General features: G+C 52.6%; 1 protein-coding gene across 1 annotated transcript in view; it reads left to right on the forward strand.

Moving 5' to 3' along the window:
* LOC102439092 (myosin-9) overlaps window positions 1-20,378 on the forward strand; it is a 56,445-nt gene that overhangs the window by 5,411 nt on the left and 30,656 nt on the right. Inside the window, exons 3-9 of the mRNA XM_006106808.3 lie at window positions 12,921-12,948; window positions 13,637-13,730; window positions 17,560-17,652; window positions 18,123-18,186; window positions 18,735-18,833; window positions 19,228-19,371; window positions 20,193-20,288. Coding sequence (XP_006106870.1) covers window positions 12,921-12,948; window positions 13,637-13,730; window positions 17,560-17,652; window positions 18,123-18,186; window positions 18,735-18,833; window positions 19,228-19,371; window positions 20,193-20,288 — 618 coding nt within the window. The remainder of the gene's footprint in view (window positions 1-12,920; window positions 12,949-13,636; window positions 13,731-17,559; window positions 17,653-18,122; window positions 18,187-18,734; window positions 18,834-19,227; window positions 19,372-20,192; window positions 20,289-20,378) is intronic.

Raw genomic sequence — 20,378 nt, forward strand, 5'->3', positions numbered from 1 at the left:
ACTGGCTTGTTTCACTTAGCATAATGCTCTCCAGTTCCATCCATGATGTTGCAAATGGTAGGAGTTCCTTCTTTTTAACAGCAGCATAGTATTCCATCGTGTAGATGTACCACAGTTTTCTAATCCATTCATCTACTGATGGGCACTTAGGCTGTTTCCAGATCTTAGCTATGGTGAATTGTGCTGCTACGAACATCTGGTTACATATATCCTTTCTGATAGGTGTTTCTGGTTTCTTGGGATATATTCCTAGTAGTGGGATCATAGGGTCAAATGGGAGTTCCATTTCCAATTTTTTGAGGAACCTCCATACTGCCTTCCATAGTGGCTGCACCAGTCTGCATTCCCACCAGCAGTGCACAAGTGTTCCTTTTTCTCCACATCCTCTCCAGCACTTGTCGTTTGTTGATTTGTTGATGATGGCCATTCTGACAGGTGTGAGATGGTACCTCATTGTTGTTCTGATATATATATTTAGAGAGAGAGGAGGAAGGGAGAAGAGGGAGAGAGAGAAACATCTATGTGAGAGTGGAACATCAATTGGCTGCCTCCTATACGCTCCCCACCAGGGATTGAACTCACAGCCTGTGTATGTGCCCTGACCGGGAATTGAACCCTCAACCTTTTGGTGTATGGGATGATGCTCGAAACCAACTGAGCCACTCGGCCAGGTCCACAGCAGTTGTTTAGAGGAAGTATCTGTGATGTCTGGCCCCACCACTTCTCAAGACTGTCCCACAAAGGTCACCCTCACTTCATGTTGGGAAACCCATTGTACTCATGAGTTCTTATTTTACTTACCCTCTCCCCAGCATTGGACAATCTTGACCACTCCCTTTCGAAAGCCTTCCTTCCTGTGACCCTCTCTCTGGTTCCCCTTATCTTTGCCCTCCCCATCTGTGTGGTTCTTTCCTGTTACTCCCCCTTCCTCACACATTGATGCTCCTCAAGGTCTTGTCCGCTCACTCCCTCCACGTATTCCTCTGAATGATGGCCGCATTGACTCAAATAGATTCTCCATCACTTTCTCGCTGAGGACTGGCCCTATCTTCTGATCCCCATGTGCTCCCAGCTGCCATTTCTCCATTCAGCCATTCATCCAAGCCTGGAACCTGGCTCTTTCTCACCTCTCTTTCTCACCGCTTTTCCAAGTCATTCGCACTTTCTGTAGATTTTCTCTCTTGTCATGTTTCAACCTCTTATCCACATGGTCCTGGCCTTAGTTCAGACCCTCACAATTTTTTGTCTGCATGATTTCAATGGCTTCTTAACCTTCACTCTCAATAGAGCCCTGTTTCTTGTGTTTCTACCAGAGGGTCATCTTCCTAAAATGCAAATCTGATCAAATCTCAACTAGAAATCTTGAAAAATCTTGAAAAGACTCCTCATTGCCCCCAGGATTATACTCAAACCCTCTAGCAGCACACAGTGCCCTCTGTGACTGGCCTCCTGCCCACCTCTCCAGCTTCCCAGCTACCTGGAACTCCTTTTATCAAACCACCTTACCCGTTCCCTGTGCCCGCAATGCCTGGCAAGTCCCTGTTCTTTTGTTAAAGACACGACTGAAGCATTACTGCCCTTCAGGGAGGCTATCTGGGCCACACTTGCATAAGAGCCCTGGTCATACTTTATTTGAATTAGATGTTTACATATTTGTTTTTCTCTCCTAGACACGGATAGGACTCACCTTGCCTTTTGATTCTCAGAGCTTAGCCGGGCACCTGGCATATGGTGCATTTACTGTAATTTAGAGTCAAGCCCAACTTTCAGGCAGGCTATATTCTCATATCTTATATGTATTTTTCTCGTATCTTATACTGATAGTGGTTTTTCATGTCTTATTACATGTGCATCCTTTATTTCTTTAAACTTTGTAATCAATCTAGGCAGTGATAGTAATGAATTTTGTTATGTTAACAACTTTGTCTCTGGTTTAGTGGTTTAAAATGGCAGCATGTGGGTCTTGTCTGTATTATACCATAGTGCTGTGGAGAGGGGTTTCATTACCAGGCTTGATGAATTATGGATGATGAACAAGTTTGGCCTAGCCTTTGGCTTATGTTCACGTCTATCAAAATTCTTCAAGGAAGCCAGCCCTTTAGCTTTAAGGTAGTATGTCTGTTTCAAAGTGCTAACTACGGTAGTCTGGTGGAAGAAAAGTCTGTGAGATTCCTGAAGAGTTGAGTCCTGTCCTGTCTCTGGAGGTTATGAGTCAGTTTTCTCCTGGCTCTTTTAATTGGCCAAGTGCAAGAATTGCATCCTGGGGTCTTCTTGAGCTCTGTGCTACCGAATCAGGACGCTCCCACACTTGGATGCTGGACTTGAACCATGTCCTAGCGAGTGGGCTTTCTTCCTTTTTAGAATAATGTTATGACAAGAATAATGTAATGATGCAGAGCATGGCACCAGCAGTTGGCATTCTTAGGACTGGACTTCCCAACAAACTGTGGAATTGCTTCCCAAAAAGATTCGTTCATGGTTTATTTGTTCAACAACAACAAAATGGAGGGGCAAAAGTCAGCTCTACAAGTTGGAGATAATTCTAAAAAATAAAGAGACTATGCAGGGGGCTGGAGGTTTCCTTTGTGCCGACCAGGAAGTCTTGGCCATAATGGGAATGGCCTTGATAGGAACCGAGGAACTGCCCCAAATTATGAGGGCCCATGGTTGGGTGTTTTCATCTTGTGGAGACCCGGGATAGGAAATGCATTTGCGGGCATGGGGAACTGAGGCCCCAGTGCTTCTTTTTAATGGTGTGTACCCGTGCTGGGTCCACATGCTCTCTAACCCTCAACCTGAGAGGTTTTCACTCACCTTCAGGTTAATCTTGGACTTGCTGTAGTTCTTAAGCTCCCATGTTGACTGACTGAGGACATTTCCAAGTTCCTCTTGTTGTTCACAGTTGACCTGCAAAGATATTAGCAATAGGTCTCTTGTTCTTGGGGCAAGGAGGAAGTTAACTAACAGCAGTTGCCCCTGTTGTGACAAGATGGTTCATTAGTAAAGAAACTTCCTGAGAGTAGGGTTCTCACCCTAAGTCGGGTGTCAGCAGGGAGTGGCGGGGTCAGCAGGCTGTTAGAATGAGCTCCTCTCTTTTGGGGAGCACGTCTTAGCACATGCTGCCCTCCTGGTTTTGGGGGGGACAGGTTTGTTCTCTGCCACTCACATCTTAAAAGGCACGGCTAGACAGTTCCTTTTCTGCTTTTTCTTTACACAAGAAGTAGAAAAAAGAGTTCCTCTTGGCTGATTGTGGCTTATGACATACTAGCATTTATTCTGGCAAATAGGGTAGTTGGTGGCTTTGCCTGGGGACTTTTATGAGATTAGCTGTTTGACCCTTCCAAGGGACCTCCCTCTGTCTTTCATCTCTTACATACTCTGGTTTGCCTGTAGGCCCTGATTTGTGCTTGTTGTCCTGGAGTTAGTATTAATATATCGCTCCCTTTCACTCTCAGAAACATGTCAGTTTAGATGATAATCATTATATGGCTACTCTACCTAAGTCAGGATTTCTCAGACTTGGCACACTTGTCATTTGGGATCAGATACTTCTCTTTTGGGGGGTGGGATACTTGTCCTGTACATTGTAGGCTGTTTAGCACCATCTTGGCTTCTACCCACTATATGCCAGTACCACACTCCCTTTCCAGTTGTGATAACCAAAAACGTCCCCAGATACTGCTACCAAATGTTCTTCTGGAGAACCATTGGACTAATAAGCTTTGCAGATTGGTTTTACTTCGAGTGTCAGCTCCCATCAATGGGTAGTGGTTTGTCCAGCCCTGTGTTGGCAAGGAGCTAAGATTCAATGCCAAGGAATGCTGGGATAGATGAGTGCTATCTGCCATGGGCACGGGATGGGGCATGGCAGCATATGGTGTCCTGCATTAGGCCATGGAGATAAGAGATAGAAAGTACTAGAATATCAAGAGGATAGTACCTTATCCTGGCCCTGGAGGCCCTGGCAGTCTAAGTGGAGAGACAAGCTATGTTTGGACACAGAGATCTGTGGCTGTAGCTGTATAACAAGGCAAGTTGCTACCTACACCTGGTGCCAACACAACTGCGGCAGGTGTCTTGAGAGCGCAGAGGAATGTGTGGGCGCTGAGGCCTGGGGTGGCCGGAAAGGCACCGTGGTGGTCGGATCCTGTGGGCAGGCTGGCAGGTGTGTCAGTGAGTGGTTATAGTGCAGCCCAGACGTGCCCGGCACAGTTTTGTTTGCTCTTTAATTCCTCAGCCTTGGGCTTAATTAAAGTTGTGGTAACATAGTTGGTTCGTTTGTTGTCGTGGCCGTTGATGGGTCTTCCTGTCTGGGGGTTTGAACCGATCCTTAGGATTCTGTCAAGTGAACTGTCTGAGCCCGGGAGGGGAAGGAGGGTGAGAGAGCATACACTCTGTGCGGCTGCCCTTGCTGGGCAGACATCAGCCCTAGGGGGGAATAGGAACTTGTCAGGGGCAGGTACTAGGGGCTGCCGGGGAATTTGACAGAAGCAGAAGTGGTCTGCAAAGGTGTGACTGGGTGGGGAACTGGTGCTGCTGGCTTTCTTTGGGGCCAGACTTCGGGGTCTCCCTCTGAGGATGAGTCTGTATGTTCTTACAGAATTTGCTAGTTAAAGAATTGGACTTGAGCCCAATTATTGCCCCAGTAAGAGTAGGGTAAAACACCCTCTTCTATGCTAATTAGTTAGAAAGCCACTCACCTCCACTGGCTTTTTGGTATTTTAATGAGCGCACAGCATTTCTGGGGAGAGTGGCAGCAGGGTTTGCTTCCATTCCAGGCCTAAACGAATTCGAATCCGAGAGCTATTTCTTTAACCCTTTGCTCTGCTTCTCAGCGGAAGCTGCACCAGAAGTGGTTGGTCACCAAGCAGTTGCTCAAAGTGCCCCGTGGGTGTCCACATTCCTCTCAGTGGTTGCCTAACATTTTGGGGTAAACAATGAAGGTAGAATTTTAGCGCTGTCTTTACATCTGAATAGACCCTTCTAATTCACAGGAAAAGGGACAGGCCTAGATATGTTAGCTGACATGTTCAAAGGCCCAAAGGCTGTCAGCTCCAGAACCCAGGGTCTCCTGATTCCGTCCTGTGCCCACCCCCCAGGGACGCCGTTGCCCCTCATTTCTCCGGCTGGTGTTTGGAGGAATTCTCCCGGCCTGCTGGTTTGGAGGAGGAGCGCCCTCCTGCTCCTCTCCGCATTCCTTCTGCCCTGGAGGGGGTGGCTCCCGAGGAGCTGTCTGCTTTCCAGGGTCTCTGAGGAGAGGCTGGGAAATGCTTCGAAGGCACAGGAAAGCATGACTTTGAATAGACTCACCAGGCCAGTCGGCTGAGGAAGCCACAGATGTGATGACTCCACTTAAGCAGGAATGTGCCAGCCAGGTGGCTCGGCCCTGCCAGCCAGCGGCACACAGAGGCCCGCTGTCTGCAGGGAGGTCTGGGCCACATGTGCAGCATTGGTTCACCCTGAGGGTGTGCTCTGTGCCTGCACATGGTTCCTCGTGTTATCAGAGCACCTACTGTGTGCTAGTCATGGCCCTGCCTGAAGGAGACCAAGGCCCAGTCCAGAGAGGCAGGTAAATAAACTACAGGAGGAGAGTGAGAGTCTAGCACAGAGGGGGCGCCCCACTTAGCCTTGAGGGTGCTGGGGTAGCAAGGGGCTTTGATAATGACATAACCTCCTGTGGTAGGTCACCAAAAGGGATCTGCTGGGCCCTAGGGTTAGGGAGCAGCTTGCCTGTGAACAGGAAGTATGGCGTGGAGAAGAGAGTGTGGGGTTGGGCTGGATTTGGGTCACTTCCCGATTGTGTCACTCACTCGGACTGGGCCTTGTTTTCTCGTCTACCTCTTGGGTTAATAAAATGGCACAGTTAGTGCAAGAATTAAGGAAGGCTTCTGGCCTGCGGTAAGTGCCCCTTAGAAGGTAGCAAGAGGAGTCTGGCAATGCAGTTTCTGGACTGAACTGTCCCTGCCTGCAAGTCATGTGTCCCTTCAGTCCACACTCCTCTGCTTAATGAAGGTGACAGCCAGATGCTTCCTCCAGGCGGTGGCTTACTCTCCTCAAAGAGTTCAGGCCCTGGGTACCAGCACGCACAGGAAGTGGCTTGTCAAAGCTGCCTTCCCTGCAGTGAATGATAACACCACTTGTCTGATCTAGTCCACGGACCCAGAGCTTGCCTTTGTGTGGCTAAGGCCTCCGTGGGGCTTCAGGAGAGCGTGGTGGGCTTTTGGAGAATGTCATGTGTGCTCTAGGCCGGTTCTTCAGCATCAGTGAAGTGATGTGCTGGTGGGGACCCAGACGTCTGACACGCAGCCCTGGGCCCACTCCCACGCACCGAGCCTGCATCAGGAGGCACTTTTAGGGCCGACCTGGGAGGCTGCTTGTCATGCCCCCTGAAGGGAAAGCCCAGCCCCTGGAATGAGGCTGCTGAATTATAATGTGGTCATGCCTGTCAGTCTTATTTCTGTAAAATGTTCTTTCTAGAAGGATCTGTGGTTAATGGATCCTTTTCAGGGCTTCAGTTTTGGGTTTGTGTTTTTGTTTTGTTTTTAATCCAACCCAACAGGTCCACTGTGCTTTGCTCTGGGCGACTGAAGTGGGAGAGAAGAAAGAAGGGCCCTCTTGGAACCTGAAACTTTGGGGGTGGTTGAAAACTTGGCCTAATGCCTCTGTTACTGCTCCCCCAAAACAAACAACAAAAGCTCACCTGCGGAGTCTCTAATGGCTAAGCCCCCTTAGGCTTTCAGCCTCCTGGGCGCTGCATGGTGAATGCTGCTCACCAGCCCGTTTTTCCTGTTCTCTCAATTGCTGGCTCCTAGACTGCAGTAGGGCCGTGTTGCACAATGTCAGGGCTGAAAGTGATGCGTTCGGAGAAAAGGGTTGCTTTCCTTCCCCTGCCTGATTTCTGGAATTAAGCTATCAGATGAGAAAAAGAATTCCCTAAAACTACAGAGAGAAAAGAGCTGAAAGTTGCAGGGATAAGAGTAAGGATTCCGGAAGTAGCTTCTGTAAAGTTCCTGTAGTCTTGACCACGGTGTTGGCCCAGTGTCCACTTTTGTCATAAACTCTGGGACCCGAGGTGTTCTTTGGCAAACAAACAGTATTGATTGGGGCTCAGGATGCCATTCCAACTGGGCTTGGTGACTCTTGATGGAGATAATGTTTCTCCCACACGAACTGGTCCACAAGAACAATGGGGCAGAGGTCTAAGCTGAAAGCCAAGGAAGAAAGCCATGCTCTGGGAGCAAATTCTGGCCTTTCATTTCACTTGATTGCCCTTCTCCAGGGCAGCCAGAGCCCCTGATTTCTCCAGGAAGCATCTTCATGTTCCTGATTTTCTCCAGCAAGTTTGACACAACTCATCAACAGGGTGTTTCGCAAAGCCCATTGTTCTCTTTGCAGGGCTGTTTCTGCTCCAATGTTGAGCCAAGTTTGTCCTGAGCCTTGCCTGGCAGTGTTTTAAGTTCCCTGTTCATGGCCTTTTGTCCTTCTCCCCTGTCCTCCTCTTTCTCCCCCACTTCGAGCCGAGCCCTCTGCAGACCTGTGGTCGGTGGCTTAGTCCTCTCTGCACAGGACTCAGCCACGGCCCCTCCTGCCTGTGTTTCTTTTTCCCGAGGGCAGTGTTGTTAAAGAGCAGAACTGACCTCAGGTGTCATTGTCTTCCCAGTGTCCTGGCGGCTTTTGCTGTGGCCCGTCAGCACTCACATGTGGCTTTTGAATTTCCCTCCACCCTGACAAACCTATCAGCTGCCTCAGCAGTAACCCACAGAGCATTCTCGCTCTTGGCCCCGCCCATGGGAAAGGTGGATAAGCAACCAGCAGTGGTTTCTGGCAGGTTTGCCTGTGTACTGGGAGCTCACCTGTATGAGTTGCTGGTTGCCTTTTGGCTGACAGAAGGCTTGCTTGGGGCCTTGCTCGCCCTAGGACATAATGAAAGCTAAGGGCAGTCTCTTGAGCTGCTTTCTAATTATCAAGGGTGCCTGGTTTCTCTGCCTCTTGTAAATGGGGACTAGGGCCTCCTCAGCAGGGTTCACACCACAGCCCCACCTTGGGGGAGCGTGTAGGCAGAGGCACTGGGCTAACTTCAGCTGGCTTCCGGCTTGGGTTGCTGCTGACCGAGCACCTGTCTGGTCGTGGCCTACCTTTGTGCCTTGGAGAGAACATAAGCGGTGACCATGTTGTGTGCTTGGGAGCCACCGACGGCGGCTGCCTTCTCGCTGGCTGACTGCGAGGCCGGCGGGCTGCCAGAGGCTCCATGACACAGGCCTCCGGGCCCGGCGTCCACCTGCAGCCTCGGCTAATGTGCATTATTTTGCACCTGCTTTTTCACACTTCTCTGCTTCCCAAGTGCTTGTAACCCAAGCTCATGAATTAGGGCTGGCTTCGGAGACGGTAGCAGACAGCTTGCAAGGCCCCATGTGACACTCTGCGAGTGGGCAGCACGGAGGCAGGCTGCTGGCGGCGCAGTGCCGCCCTGTAGGAGCGCTCTGGGGAAGCACTGGGCATCCAGAGGCTTGGGTCCTTGGCCCAGCCTGCGTGACTTTGATTAAGTCATTGGGTTTCTCGGGACACGGTGTCCTGACCTCTAGATGCAGATGGTGGAACCAGATGTCCTCTAGGCCTTTCCCAGCCCCTAGGTTCTGAGCTCGAACCCACAGTTCTCTTCATGCTTTAAATGCACTTTGGCCCATTAAGACCCTGATGGGTTCACCAGAGGCTCTCTGGGGAAGGGACTCTAGAGTCCAGGAGTTTGTGTGGGGCAGCCTGACACTTCCTGTCCCAGGTGACTTGGAGTAGGGGTTCCCTCAGTGAGTGACCCAGGGGTCTGCTCTCAGTTTTCATGAAAGACAGACCCCTTGGTGGTGGAAAGTTTCAGGTCCGTTTTTCATGAGTCATCCCATCAGACTCACCCCAGGCAGCACATCACCCAACCCGAAACTGCCCTTTGTGCCATTTTTTCTTGTTCTCAAGAAACCTGGTTGACTTGAAGATGGGTCTTGCGGGCAGGATGCTCTTCCAAGTGTAGCCCTGAGAGCAGCTCTGGCCGAACCTCAGGAGGCATTATCTTTGTGAGCCTCCAATGAGTCAGCCCCGGGCCCCTGTTGGTGAACTAGGCCTGTTGGTGAACCAGACCCATTCTCTTCCTTCTGTACTTCCTGTCGGGGCTGATGTCACCGCTGTGTGAGCCTCATGGCCTTTTATGGACAAGAATCGCAGCTCCTCTCACAGAGGAAGTGAGCGATAGGCCCCGAGCATAAGTCTGGTCCTGGGGTGAAATACCTGTGGTCACCTCTGCCCACCTTCTCAGCTGCCTGGAAACACTTGTCCATTTGGAGATGTGCTTCAGCTCCAGAGGGCCTTGAGGCACTGGGGGTTTAAAATAAAATCAGGAGAGGAAATGGCCTCACCACAAATGTGTAACTTAAAACCTTTCTTGCTCCAAGGACAGTGCCCCGTGGACCTGGGCAGCAGAGGGCTTGGCTGTTAAGGACAGTTTCTGAGCACCTGTGCTGTGCTGCCCCAGGGGCCGGGCATCACGACGGGGAGTGCAGAGCGAGGGTTGGAACCAGGGCTCTGGAGCACGTGGCCAGTGGCTTTCTCCTTGATGTCACTACTCCAGACATCAGGGCCAGTGGTTGTCAAAGTGTGCTCCAAGGAACCCTGTTTCCACCTTGCAGGCAGCTCTGGGTTTTATCCCCCATTCTTCATATTGGGAATTCAGGAAGATGTTATCTGAGGAAAGGCTGCTCTTTCTTTTAAAAGCATGGAAAACCACTGCCGAGTCATAGTTCTGTCTCTACCCCACCCCCACCAAGTTGGGGCCGGGCAGGAGCCATCAGGCTCTGAAGTCAGGCTCTGAAGTCAGGTGGAGGGCCTTATCCCGGCAGGGAGCCTGTTTCCCAGAACAGGGTTATCTCTGGGGGGGGGTGTTCCCCTGGTCTGGGCCATAGGGTTTCTGTCTGTTTGTCTGTCTCCTCTGGTGTGGAGGAAGGAAGGGCGTTTTCAAATTAGCCGTTAGTTCATATGGGCCCAAATAAAGACTTGAGCCAAAACAACTGAGTGGGCTGGACTCTCAGGTGTCCCCATCCCATGAGATGACCCCGTGTGGGAAGGAAGGGATTATAGAGTGAGTACTAAGGAGGGGCCTCCTTGGAATGCACCAGGGGTCTGGCAGAGTAAACTGAGTCAGGTGGAGAGCCGACTAGCTGCTGAGAATTCTAACCATTGCACTGCCCAGAAGAGGAGGCTGACAGCAGGGACAATGCAGCCTTATCTACCTCCCAGGGTTATTGTAAGGCCACGCGATAGCAGAGCCAAAACTACTGTAAGACTTGGAAAGACCTTTCGGATGTAAGGGCCAGGATGTCATTCATTGAAGGCAGGTGGACTTGGGGACCAGAGTTGAGGAAATAAGATAGGCCTCCCATCAGTTTTCCTCTGCACAAGCGTTTGCCCAAATGCATGTCCTGACAAGGCGAATTGAGGCTTCTTTAAAGTGAAAAGTGAAAGTTTTGGAGTTTTCCCTTTTAGGCTGTGTTGACAGTGCTAACTTGGCTTCAGGGATTGGAGGTGAAAGGTCAGAGGAGAGGAAGAGCTGGGGTGGGGTGTGCATGGTCTGGAATTGGAATTTGAGTGTGTGCAGGAATCTGTGTGCATGTGGCCCTGTGTGTGCATCTCTTATACATGTACTTGTGGTGCACACGTGTCCATGTGCAGCTTGTCCATGTCCCTGTGTGTACATGTGCACCTATGTGTGTGTACCCACATGTGGGCGGATGGGGAGCGGGCTGCTCTGCTTCCTGTTGTTCAGCATCTGACTCCTCACACAATTAGAGGAATTCCAGCCATCCCAGGGACCTGGCCTAGGCAGTTCTGGGAAAACGGTTCCTTCTGGGAGGGATGGGAATGTTTCCTTTTATGGTAGTGTCGGCCGCTGCTTGTCTCAGGCCGCTGCTTGTCTCACGACTTGCCAGCACGTGCAGGTACGGTCTTGCCCGCTTGTGAGCGCTGACTAAACATGCCTGCAGCTGGGGCCGGCCCAGGAAGATGTGGTGGGGGAGCTGGGGCCCCAGGTCACAACCGTGTTTGTCCCAGATTCTTCTCAGTCGCTACTCTGTGCTTAGGGGGCAGGTGATGGAAACTGTGTGTCTCCCCCAACCCTTAACCCCCAGCCTCCTTCCCTCTGCCTTTCCCCCTGTCTTACGGAGACTGCCCCAGCCCCAGCCGCAGCCTTGAAGGACTCTGTTTTGTGGGAAAGTTGAGATGGAGGCAGCAAGGTTGCCCCTGTGGGGCCTGCTCTGAGCGTTCCACAGTGGAGAGCAGGATGGGTGGTGGGGGGTTGTGTGAAGGCAAAAGGCTGAGTTCCCTCCGTACCCCCACCCTGTTATTTCTTGATGGGGATGGGGGAGGCTGAAGAGGAGCTGGGTGGGCAGCTGCTGTTTGTATCAGGTTTGAGGTTTAGGTTTTTTCCTCTGTCCCGACTCCCTTTTTTCTCCCGAGTGACAGCAGACAGAGAAGTGAGGGTAGTAAGAGTCCAGGCCTGTGTGCTGTGAGATCAGGCATGCTGGAGGCTCACTTGCCAAGAAGTAGACCTCGCTGTGCGTCTGCAAATCCGTCTCCTGAGGCCATGCACACAGGAAGCTATGAGTCACCTTCCCTCGGCCGCCTTGCAGGGCCCTGGCTGGCCAGGTGGGGGCCAGTGAGAGTCCTTCCGGATGGCCATCAGTTTCTTTGCAGCACCTGTGCTAACAGCTATAAGTGCTAACAACTCGAAGTGCTCCCGGACCTGACCAGGGCGGCTTCCTGAACAGGCAGCAGCCCCTTGTGGAGTACATTCTATTTGCAGGGTACCATGCAGGCCGTTTCATATGTCATTTCTGTTCTTCAAACTAATTCTCCCAGGGAGTTGGGAGTTGGGAGCATATTTACTTTATGGATAAGGAAACTGAGACTGGAGAATGAAATACCTCTCCACAGCTCAAATATCAATAAGTAGCCTAGTCCTGGATTCAGGCAGACTTGACTTCAAGCGTGTTGGGGTGTTACATGGGGTGGGATGAAAAGAGGAAAAAATGAGTTTGTATTTTCAGCCATTGCTTAAAACTGCACACTCAGCACTGACATAGGTTGGGCCGAAGATCTTAAAGCATTTCTGTCAAACTTAGCTTCAAAGTGTGGGTATTACTGTTCCCCCTGCGCCCAAGGGGAGCATTGAGTGGCTTATATCCTTACTCGCTGAGGGTCACAGAGCTGGGGGTAGGTGCAGAAAGTTCCTGACAGCCAGGCCCGGAGACCCACTTGTTACAAATCTGCTAACATCATTGAGCATCTTCCACGTGTCAGACACCACACTGATGCTTTCGTGCATGTTATTTACATGTATACCATTGTCCCTATCCCAGGAGGAGGCTGGGGCTCTGAGAGGCTCTGCATGTGACCAAGGCGGCATCTTGCCCCAGGGCTGTGCCACTGCAAACCAGCCTTACCCACCACACCCCTCACCCAGCCTCCGAACCGATGCTCCTTACTCAGATGGGGACAATATTGAAAACGCCTGCCATAGGCCTGATTTCTAACAGCCTGAACCCCCAGTTATAAACACACAGGGGATGCCCCACGTGAGTGCTCAGAAAAGTAGGCTCCTGGGAGCTTTCCATAGATTGACTTTCTCCGAAGTGAGAGAGACGGACTATTTCTGGTGTCACAGGGGCAGGGAGGGCAGTGAGCGTGGGCAGTCGGAGCTCCTGGAGGATGAGTGGCTGCCACCAGGAATGTCCCTCCTCTGAGTGAGGCATAGGGTCAGCACATATCAGCGCCGTGGAGGGCCCCCTGCAGAGGCAGCATTCGGGGCTGCCTCTCCTGGGAATGGGCAGCTCTTCAGAAGCCCAAGGGGACCAGAAGTTAACCCGATGTCTTCTTTGTTTCAGACCGGGAGGACCAGTCCATTCTGTGCACGTAAGTGTTTCTGTTGGGGTGGCGGGGCCATGTGTCACTGGATCTGCTCTTACCCCTGAGACTCCTACCAAAGCCTAGGCTGATGGGTAATCTATTCCCAGCTCAAGCCCTGCCTCTCCCCCAGGGGACGGGCTGCTCAGTGTTCCCACAACACGGATGAGCATTATCTCATGGGCAAAGATCTAGCTGTGCCGCCTTCCTCAGGACCTGACGAGCAGGCTGGCATCTGCTGGCCCCTCTGGCACGCATTCCTCTGGCTCTGAGTACTGGCTTTCTTTACCTGGTTGAAGTGGACACTGGATGTCTCATCCTCATCCTTTGAACTTGACAAGGAGATAAATAAACCCCACTGCGGCGGGAGTTAGTGGTACAGAACATTCCTTCAAGTGCAGCTTCGAAGGAACATGTATGAGTGCCTTTGACCCCTGAGTCAACAGCTGCCTCAGACTTTTCTGAAGACATTTGGATGCAAAGGCTGCCAAGTGACCAGGGCAGGCAGTGGGCCATGGGAAATGGCCTGAGTGAGGATCCCAGAACCAGCATGATTTTGCCTGTCCCCTCTTCTGCCACTAGGTGTTGGGCCCCTCACTGGCACCCAACAGAATGGTGGGCAGTAGAGCATGCAGTGGGGAAGGGACAGACTTCAAGGATTTGCCGCCTCTCCTAATTCCCTTGGTTCTCTTGGCAGGGGTGAGTCTGGAGCTGGCAAGACGGAGAACACCAAGAAAGTCATTCAGTATCTGGCTCACGTGGCCTCCTCACACAAGAGCAAGAAGGACCAGGTGAGAGCATTGAATGCTTCATGGCTCGGCTTAGGTGAGAGCGTGTGGGGAAGGAAGCAGAGGCTGCGCCTGCTTCATCGACGCTGCAGGAGGCTGTCCATTGGTAGCCAGCCTACTTCTCCCTTGGCCTCCCAACTTTTGGAGTTGCTATGGAAACTGGAACCCCCCGGGGTTTGGCAGCTAATTGCTGTGTGGCCTTCACCTCTGAGGTTGGAAGAGAGATTCTAAACCTTGGTTCTCAAGCTGATGGAGACTTGCAGGATCAAGGGCAGGCCTGCATTTGACTCCCTGCTGTTTCCCTGCTGTTGAAATGCCTCTGGGTGGACAGCCCCCAGCGAAGAGAGAAGGGGCAATCGGAAAGTCTTCTCACCTCCCTTTTTTTCCCCTCTCCCTTTTGGTGGATTATGGTCGAACTCAGCAGTGTCCTCGCTAGGTGAGATGCACGTTTACTGCACGTTCTGCACCAGGAATGCGTGTTCTCATCATCGTGTGCCCTTGAATTATGTATTTTTTCCTAAGCAGCTTTTCACTCCACACATTGTCACTTTCTTCGGCTAGAATTATTCTCATAGGCTCGGCTCACTGTCTGGGGAGGAGGGGCTGGTTGTGACACACAGTGACCTCTCGTGCACTCTGAAATGACAGCTCCACCAGAATGGTTATGGGCCTCATCACCTAGCTGTTCTCAGCAATTCCAGTCCTGCCCCGGACTCCCCACGTGCCCCGTAGCGTAACGCCCCGTGCAGAACCCTGACCGAGGCACAGTGGGGCGGGAATCTGCTGTCCAGGAGTCCCACACGTGCAGTGTTCAGACCAGATGGAGATGGTGGGCCCCTTCACCTGCCGCCTCTGTGTGGTCAGAAGCAGTGCCTCGAAGGCCCACATTGGACTTGCCCAGAGCTGGGGGATCGGTCTCAGCATGCCTGTGTGGTGCTCTCTCTCTTCCTCGCAAGCACACACTTTTCCCTGTCAAATCTGAGTGTCTGTGGTATCCCCTCAGGCTGCGGGGGAACTGCGCCGTCTGGGTGGCTCCCCCTTACAGGGGTGCTGTGTGCCGCGCATATAAGTAAGTAGGGGTGTGTGTCCCTTTGCATGCAGACCTGGGTGTGTCCTGCATAATGTCCTAATGAGTACAGTTTTCTGGAATGGAACCAAAAGTAACTTTTCATGTGCCAAACTTCTCAAGACATTCTGAATCTTTTTCCATGGGGCGTCAGGAGTTATATTTAGAAACTAATAAAGTTTCTTTTGCTCCCTCTCTCCACCCCCCATTTTCCATTCTTTATAGGAGGCCTATTTTTAAAACAGGGCTGTGAGGTTAGGAGTTCTCTAGCTGTGGTTTTCCATCTCTGACTTTGCTGTAAAATCCATTTCCCAACTATGTATTGAATGCCTAGTATGCGCCTGGCTCTGTAGAGGGTGACCTTCGAGTCCCTGGTAGAGAGCAGGAATGTAGACCCATCTGCATGGCTTCCGAGACTCCAGCTGCGGAGGGGAAGGCAGCCCCCAGCACCGAGGTAACATGGCCTGTGGAGGAGGGTGTGATAAGTGGGAGCCAACTTGTCCCATCCTCTTCCCCAGGCTTCGGTGTGTAATGGGCACTGTGTTCCTGACTCCAAGTCCAACCACAGTGAGTGAATAGGTTGCCTCTGGTTTCTGACTGTTGCTCAGGCCCTGGATTGTAAAGGCCACTGACCAGTTGAGTTGATTTCCCTGCCTGAAGCTGTGTGGCGGTTTTCCACACAGCTGGGTCCCGAGTCACTCTTGAACTTACCACCCGAGGCCTGTGGTGGCATGCTCTGGCTGAGCTCTCTCCCCCTTGCAGTGAGGGACTCAGTTGCTCATCCCAAGACCACCCACCGGACGTCCCAGGCCTCACCTTGCTGTGGGAAGGCTGGGCTTTGGCTGGGCGCAGGTTGGCAAGGTCGAGCTTGAGAAAAAGACTTCCAAGGTGGACTTCCATAGTCTGACCTTTGCCCACCTCCCCCCGCCCCCCTGTATTTTATGTACTTGTAGCCCACTGCTAGAACCCCCAGCCAGTGAAGCCCTTCAGAAGCCAGATGGGTAATCCCAAACTATGAGCATACACGGCCTCCGGTAACTCCTAACTTCATATCCCACAAATTTCATTGAAAAAATAAGTCTCCTCTGTGCCCAATTAGGTATCAACGGGGAAAGACCCCTAGGTTAGTCATCCCATTGTCAGCAGAGAACTGGCCTCTGGAATCCCTAATGGTTGCTCCTGAGTTTGGTCTGGCCGTCTGTGTTCCGTGGCAACAGCCTACAGGCCTGAGACAGAGGCCTTCGGTTTACCTCCAAGCTGAGGCAGCGGCAGGCTCCCGTCGGGGCCCCACTCCCATCTGTCTGAGGGAATGGGAGTGGCTCGGCCAGCCTGGCCGCCTGGCCTGTGTTTTGAGAGGAGTGTTTTAGTGGGTGGGGGAGTAGCACTCACCCAGTTCCTGCCTGTGGGCTGCCTTGCAGACTTTCCAGGCCTTCCCAAGCCTGCACTCCAGTGTGCTGTGACCATTGGCGCCAGGCACACATGGAGAGCCGGCTATGGGTGTTTGACCCCTGCCCTTTGATCTGGCTGCCTGACCCTCCTTCACTTAGCTGTGTGGTGTGAGAATAGAAGACGCCCCCAGGCCTGGGAAGAGGTGGGTCTGCTGGGCTCCTTCCAATCTCTGGTGGGCTTCCTGCATCCTCAGCGCTCCGGCTGCGGCAGGTGTTCCTGGAACACTGTAGTTCACGACTCTCCGGGGAGCTGCTGCTCCTACCAGTCTTCCTTCTCATCACTCACCGGCGGCCTTTATTCCCGTAAAATCCTGGCTTGGCTCCAGCCTTGCTAATAAATCCAGAACCCCGCCCGGCCCTTGCACGATCTTCTTTCCCCCAGAGGGTACCCAGGTATTAAGGTGAACGAGATCCGTATTTTCCCCAGCCAGTGTCAGTTATTATCTGGTCTGCTGGGAGGACAATGGCTGCTTCCAAAGTTGATCTGACTTGACAGGCAGAGCCCCGAAGGGCGGGGGAATGGCAGTGACTGACAGCTGTTGGTGGTAGACTCGGATTCCAATACCTGCTTTGCTAGGTGATAGCTGCATAACCTCACCCAGACCATTCTTCTTTCCTCAACCTCAGTTTTCTCTTCGGTGAAATGGGGCTACTCTGTTTTGCCCCATTGTATCATGGGAATCCAGGGACAAGAAGGCACAAGGGCACTTTTTGTCAACCACAAAGCATCATGTGACCACAAGTAGAGTTTATTAACACAAGTAGGTGTTAATAAACAGTTCAGAACCCTTGTCAATCCCACACTCAGACACCCACATGGTGTGCTAGGAGTGGGTTTGGGGGGTGGTAGGGCAGGGACCAGCAAGGAAATGCAGTGTATATTAGGACATGGATGAGATGAATTGTATCTGGCCTATGAAATAGGAAAAATGTGGCCTGTTGGGTGGGGATTGAGGTAAGGAGGGCAGAGGGAAGCCAGGTACCTGGGATGGAGACTGTCCCAGAGAAGGAATGGTGCCTTGTATCTTTTTGGTTCATGGGCTGCCCTCCCACGCATCCTCCGGGGTTGATCTGGGTCCTTGTACCGGGTTCCTGGAGCTGGGGGAGCTGCCACTTCCCCTTTCTAGGCCCGCTGATCGGTCAGTTCAGGGAACTAAGTTCAAACCATCAAGGTATCTGGGGTTCTGGTGGGAAGGTTGCTCTTGAGTGATGTGGAGACCAGACCGAGGCTGGCATGGAGGGCCACCTCCCTTCCAAGCCTGCGCTCTGCCCCCGTCCCCTCTGCCTGGCCTTCACCGCACCTCTGGGTCCTTTCCAGGGCGAGCTGGAGCGGCAGCTGCTGCAGGCCAACCCCATCCTGGAGGCCTTCGGGAACGCCAAGACCGTGAAGAACGACAACTCCTCGCGATTTGTGAGTGGCGGCCAGCTGTGTCCTGGCTCGTGGGGTGGGGGGTACTACACAGAGCTTTGGCACATGTCACCTTCCAACTGGGTGCCCTCGCTTTAGGAGTGAGGAAGATTCCAGTTTGGTGCTTTTTGGGCAGCTGCATGGAGCAGGCCAGGCCGTACTCCAGTCGGTGTGCACCTCCATATGCAACTTCTTCAGCCTAGGGAGTGAGGAGTCACTGCTGCTCCCCGATTGTCCCACTGTAGCCCGTTAGAGCCTGGGTCAGCCACGCAGTGGGGAACACTTCCCTGCGCGGAGGAACGGGCACCACTGCACCTCATCCTGGCTCCATGCTTGAAGCAGGGGGCACTTGAGTCCTGAGCGCCCATGCGGTATATGGTGCGGGGCCCTGGCTGCCAGGCACCTTGGTTTTCTCCCTCCAGGCTCTCCATCTGGAGGATGGGGCCTCTGACCTCTTCATTGTCTTTTCTTAGGGCAAATTCATTCGCATCAACTTTGATGTCAATGGCTACATCGTGGGAGCCAACATTGAGACTTGTATCCTTATGGTTACTGTAATAAGAGTGCTGGGTCTAGCGGGGAGGGAAGTGACCTTGATGGAGAGGAAGCTGCTCCCTGGGCCTGTTAGGACACCTCCTCTGTGGCATCAGGAAGAGAACCAGGAGCAGCTCATTGAAAGCCCAACTCTGAGCCGGGTTTTTCTTCACGGGCAGGATGCAGTTCAGCCTCGCCTGGGACGGGCCTATTGAAGATCATCCAGTGTGGTGCCTGGGGGTGGAGTCGGGGTGAAGGCTGATTTATTTCTCCCTACACCAGCACGACAGCCTTCTCTGGGGGAGCCTTCTGATCTCCACGGGCTCGTGGGAAGGGGGCTCTTGAAATAGAAAAGGTCCCAATGAGTACACCCCTCTTTGGACAAGCTACACCCCTTGAAGGGCAGAGCCAAGAGAGTTTGCTTGCATTTTATTTGGCTTCTTTGTGCCGTTCTTTGCACCTGGTGAAGTGCACTGGCCTGTGGTGGGGATAGAGGGAAGTGGAGGGGTTGCCTTCCTTCCAGCTTGCACAGCTCCTCAACGTTTGCAAAGATCTTTTGGAGAAATCTCGTGCTATCCGCCAAGCCAAGGATGAGCGGACCTTCCACATCTTCTACTATCTCCTGTCCGGGGCTGGAGAGCACCTGAAGAGTGAGTCATGGCCTCTGCCGACATGGGGGCTGCTGGGCACTGGGGCTCCTGCGCATCGGGCCAGCACGCCAGTTGGGAAATAAAACTCCGGCTGAGGTTTGAGGAGGAGAAGCCAGATGTTTTCCAGGCCATTCTGACATGGCCTCCGTTTCTAACCATGCAGAGAAAAGCCAGGGTGGATTGTGGGTGCAGCACGTGAATCACGGGCCTTGTGGGCTCCACGCGTGTCAGTCTCCCACGCTGAGGAAAGTCAGCATCCTGGCTACTCCACAGCTCCTGGGGGCTCTCGGGGCTTAGGGGCACTACCCAGTCTCCCAGACCCCTGATGTTGCAGCGCTGACTAGAGCCCTGGTTTCAGCACGTCACTGACCGCCCTTGCCTCCACCCCTCACAGCTGACCTCCTGTTGGAGCCATACAACAAGTACCGCTTCCTGTCCAATGGGCACGTCACCATCCCCGGTCAGCAGGACAAGGACTTGTTCCAGGAGACCATGGAGGCCATGAGGATTATGAGCATCCCAGAAGACGAGCAAATTGGTACAGGCTGGCCCTCCTGGGGGTGAGGGAGGGAAGGCCCAGGCTGGTCATCATTCTTTTGTGGCATCAGAGCAGCTGATGAGCCTGGGGAGAGCTTCCTGTTGGCTCTGGCTCTTGGGGAGCCCTGGAGAAGCCGGAGGAAGCCTTGAGTGTGTGGGAGATGGTACCTCAGGGTTGAGTTTCAGGGTTATTTGTTCCCCATAGAACCACAGGCATTTACACAGAGGGGAACACAGTACAGGTGCTTACCTGCCCAGGGACTACGTCTGCCCTTACATTCCGTGTCATTCGCTGAAAGTGGAATATTTCTGCCTTGTCTCAGGGAGTGTGGGAGGGGTGGGGGCCGGGGGCCAGGATCTTTGCGTTGGTGAGGCCTAGAATGAATACCGGTGTAGAACCTGCCTGTGTCTTCTCATTTCTCTGGGTGGCGAGAGTGAAAAGGGCCTTGAGGCTTTATTAGAAAGTTGGGGAGAGTGCACCCATTCCCTAGCATTTAGGTTGGAGCCACCTTTAATTAGCCATAGATAATATGTAATTGGATGAGCCTGGCTGTGTTCCAATAAAACTTTATTTATTAAAACAGACAGTGGCATGGCCCTTGGGCTAGAGGCATATCCTTAGTTGGTCTGGATTTAGAGGTGTTGGGAAGTGTAACAGCTCGCATCTAAGTACAGGGTTGCTCAAGCTGAGGTCTTCCAGAGGCCCTGGAGACAGCTGCACTGGCGGGAGGCAGTGAGCCCTCCACGTGGACTAGGCCATGGCCCAGTCAGGGCTTATTCCACCCTCTGCTCGGTTCTGAGCTGCCTTTGCTTGCATCCCAGGTTTGCTGCGGGTCATCTCGGGAGTTCTTCAGCTCAGCAACATTGTCTTCAAGAAGGAGCGTAACACCGACCAGGCATCCATGCCCGACAACACAGGTAACCCCGCGGTCCTCCCACTGAAGTACGGGGCAGTGCCTGTGCTCGGGTCAGCTCAGAAGGGAGCCTTGTAGGAATTCTACACGCCAC

The sequence above is a fragment of the Myotis lucifugus genome, unplaced genomic scaffold (genome assembly GCF_000147115.1).
Source record: "Myotis lucifugus unplaced genomic scaffold, Myoluc2.0 scaffold_915, whole genome shotgun sequence".
Classification (NCBI taxonomy): Eukaryota; Metazoa; Chordata; class Mammalia; order Chiroptera; family Vespertilionidae; genus Myotis; species Myotis lucifugus.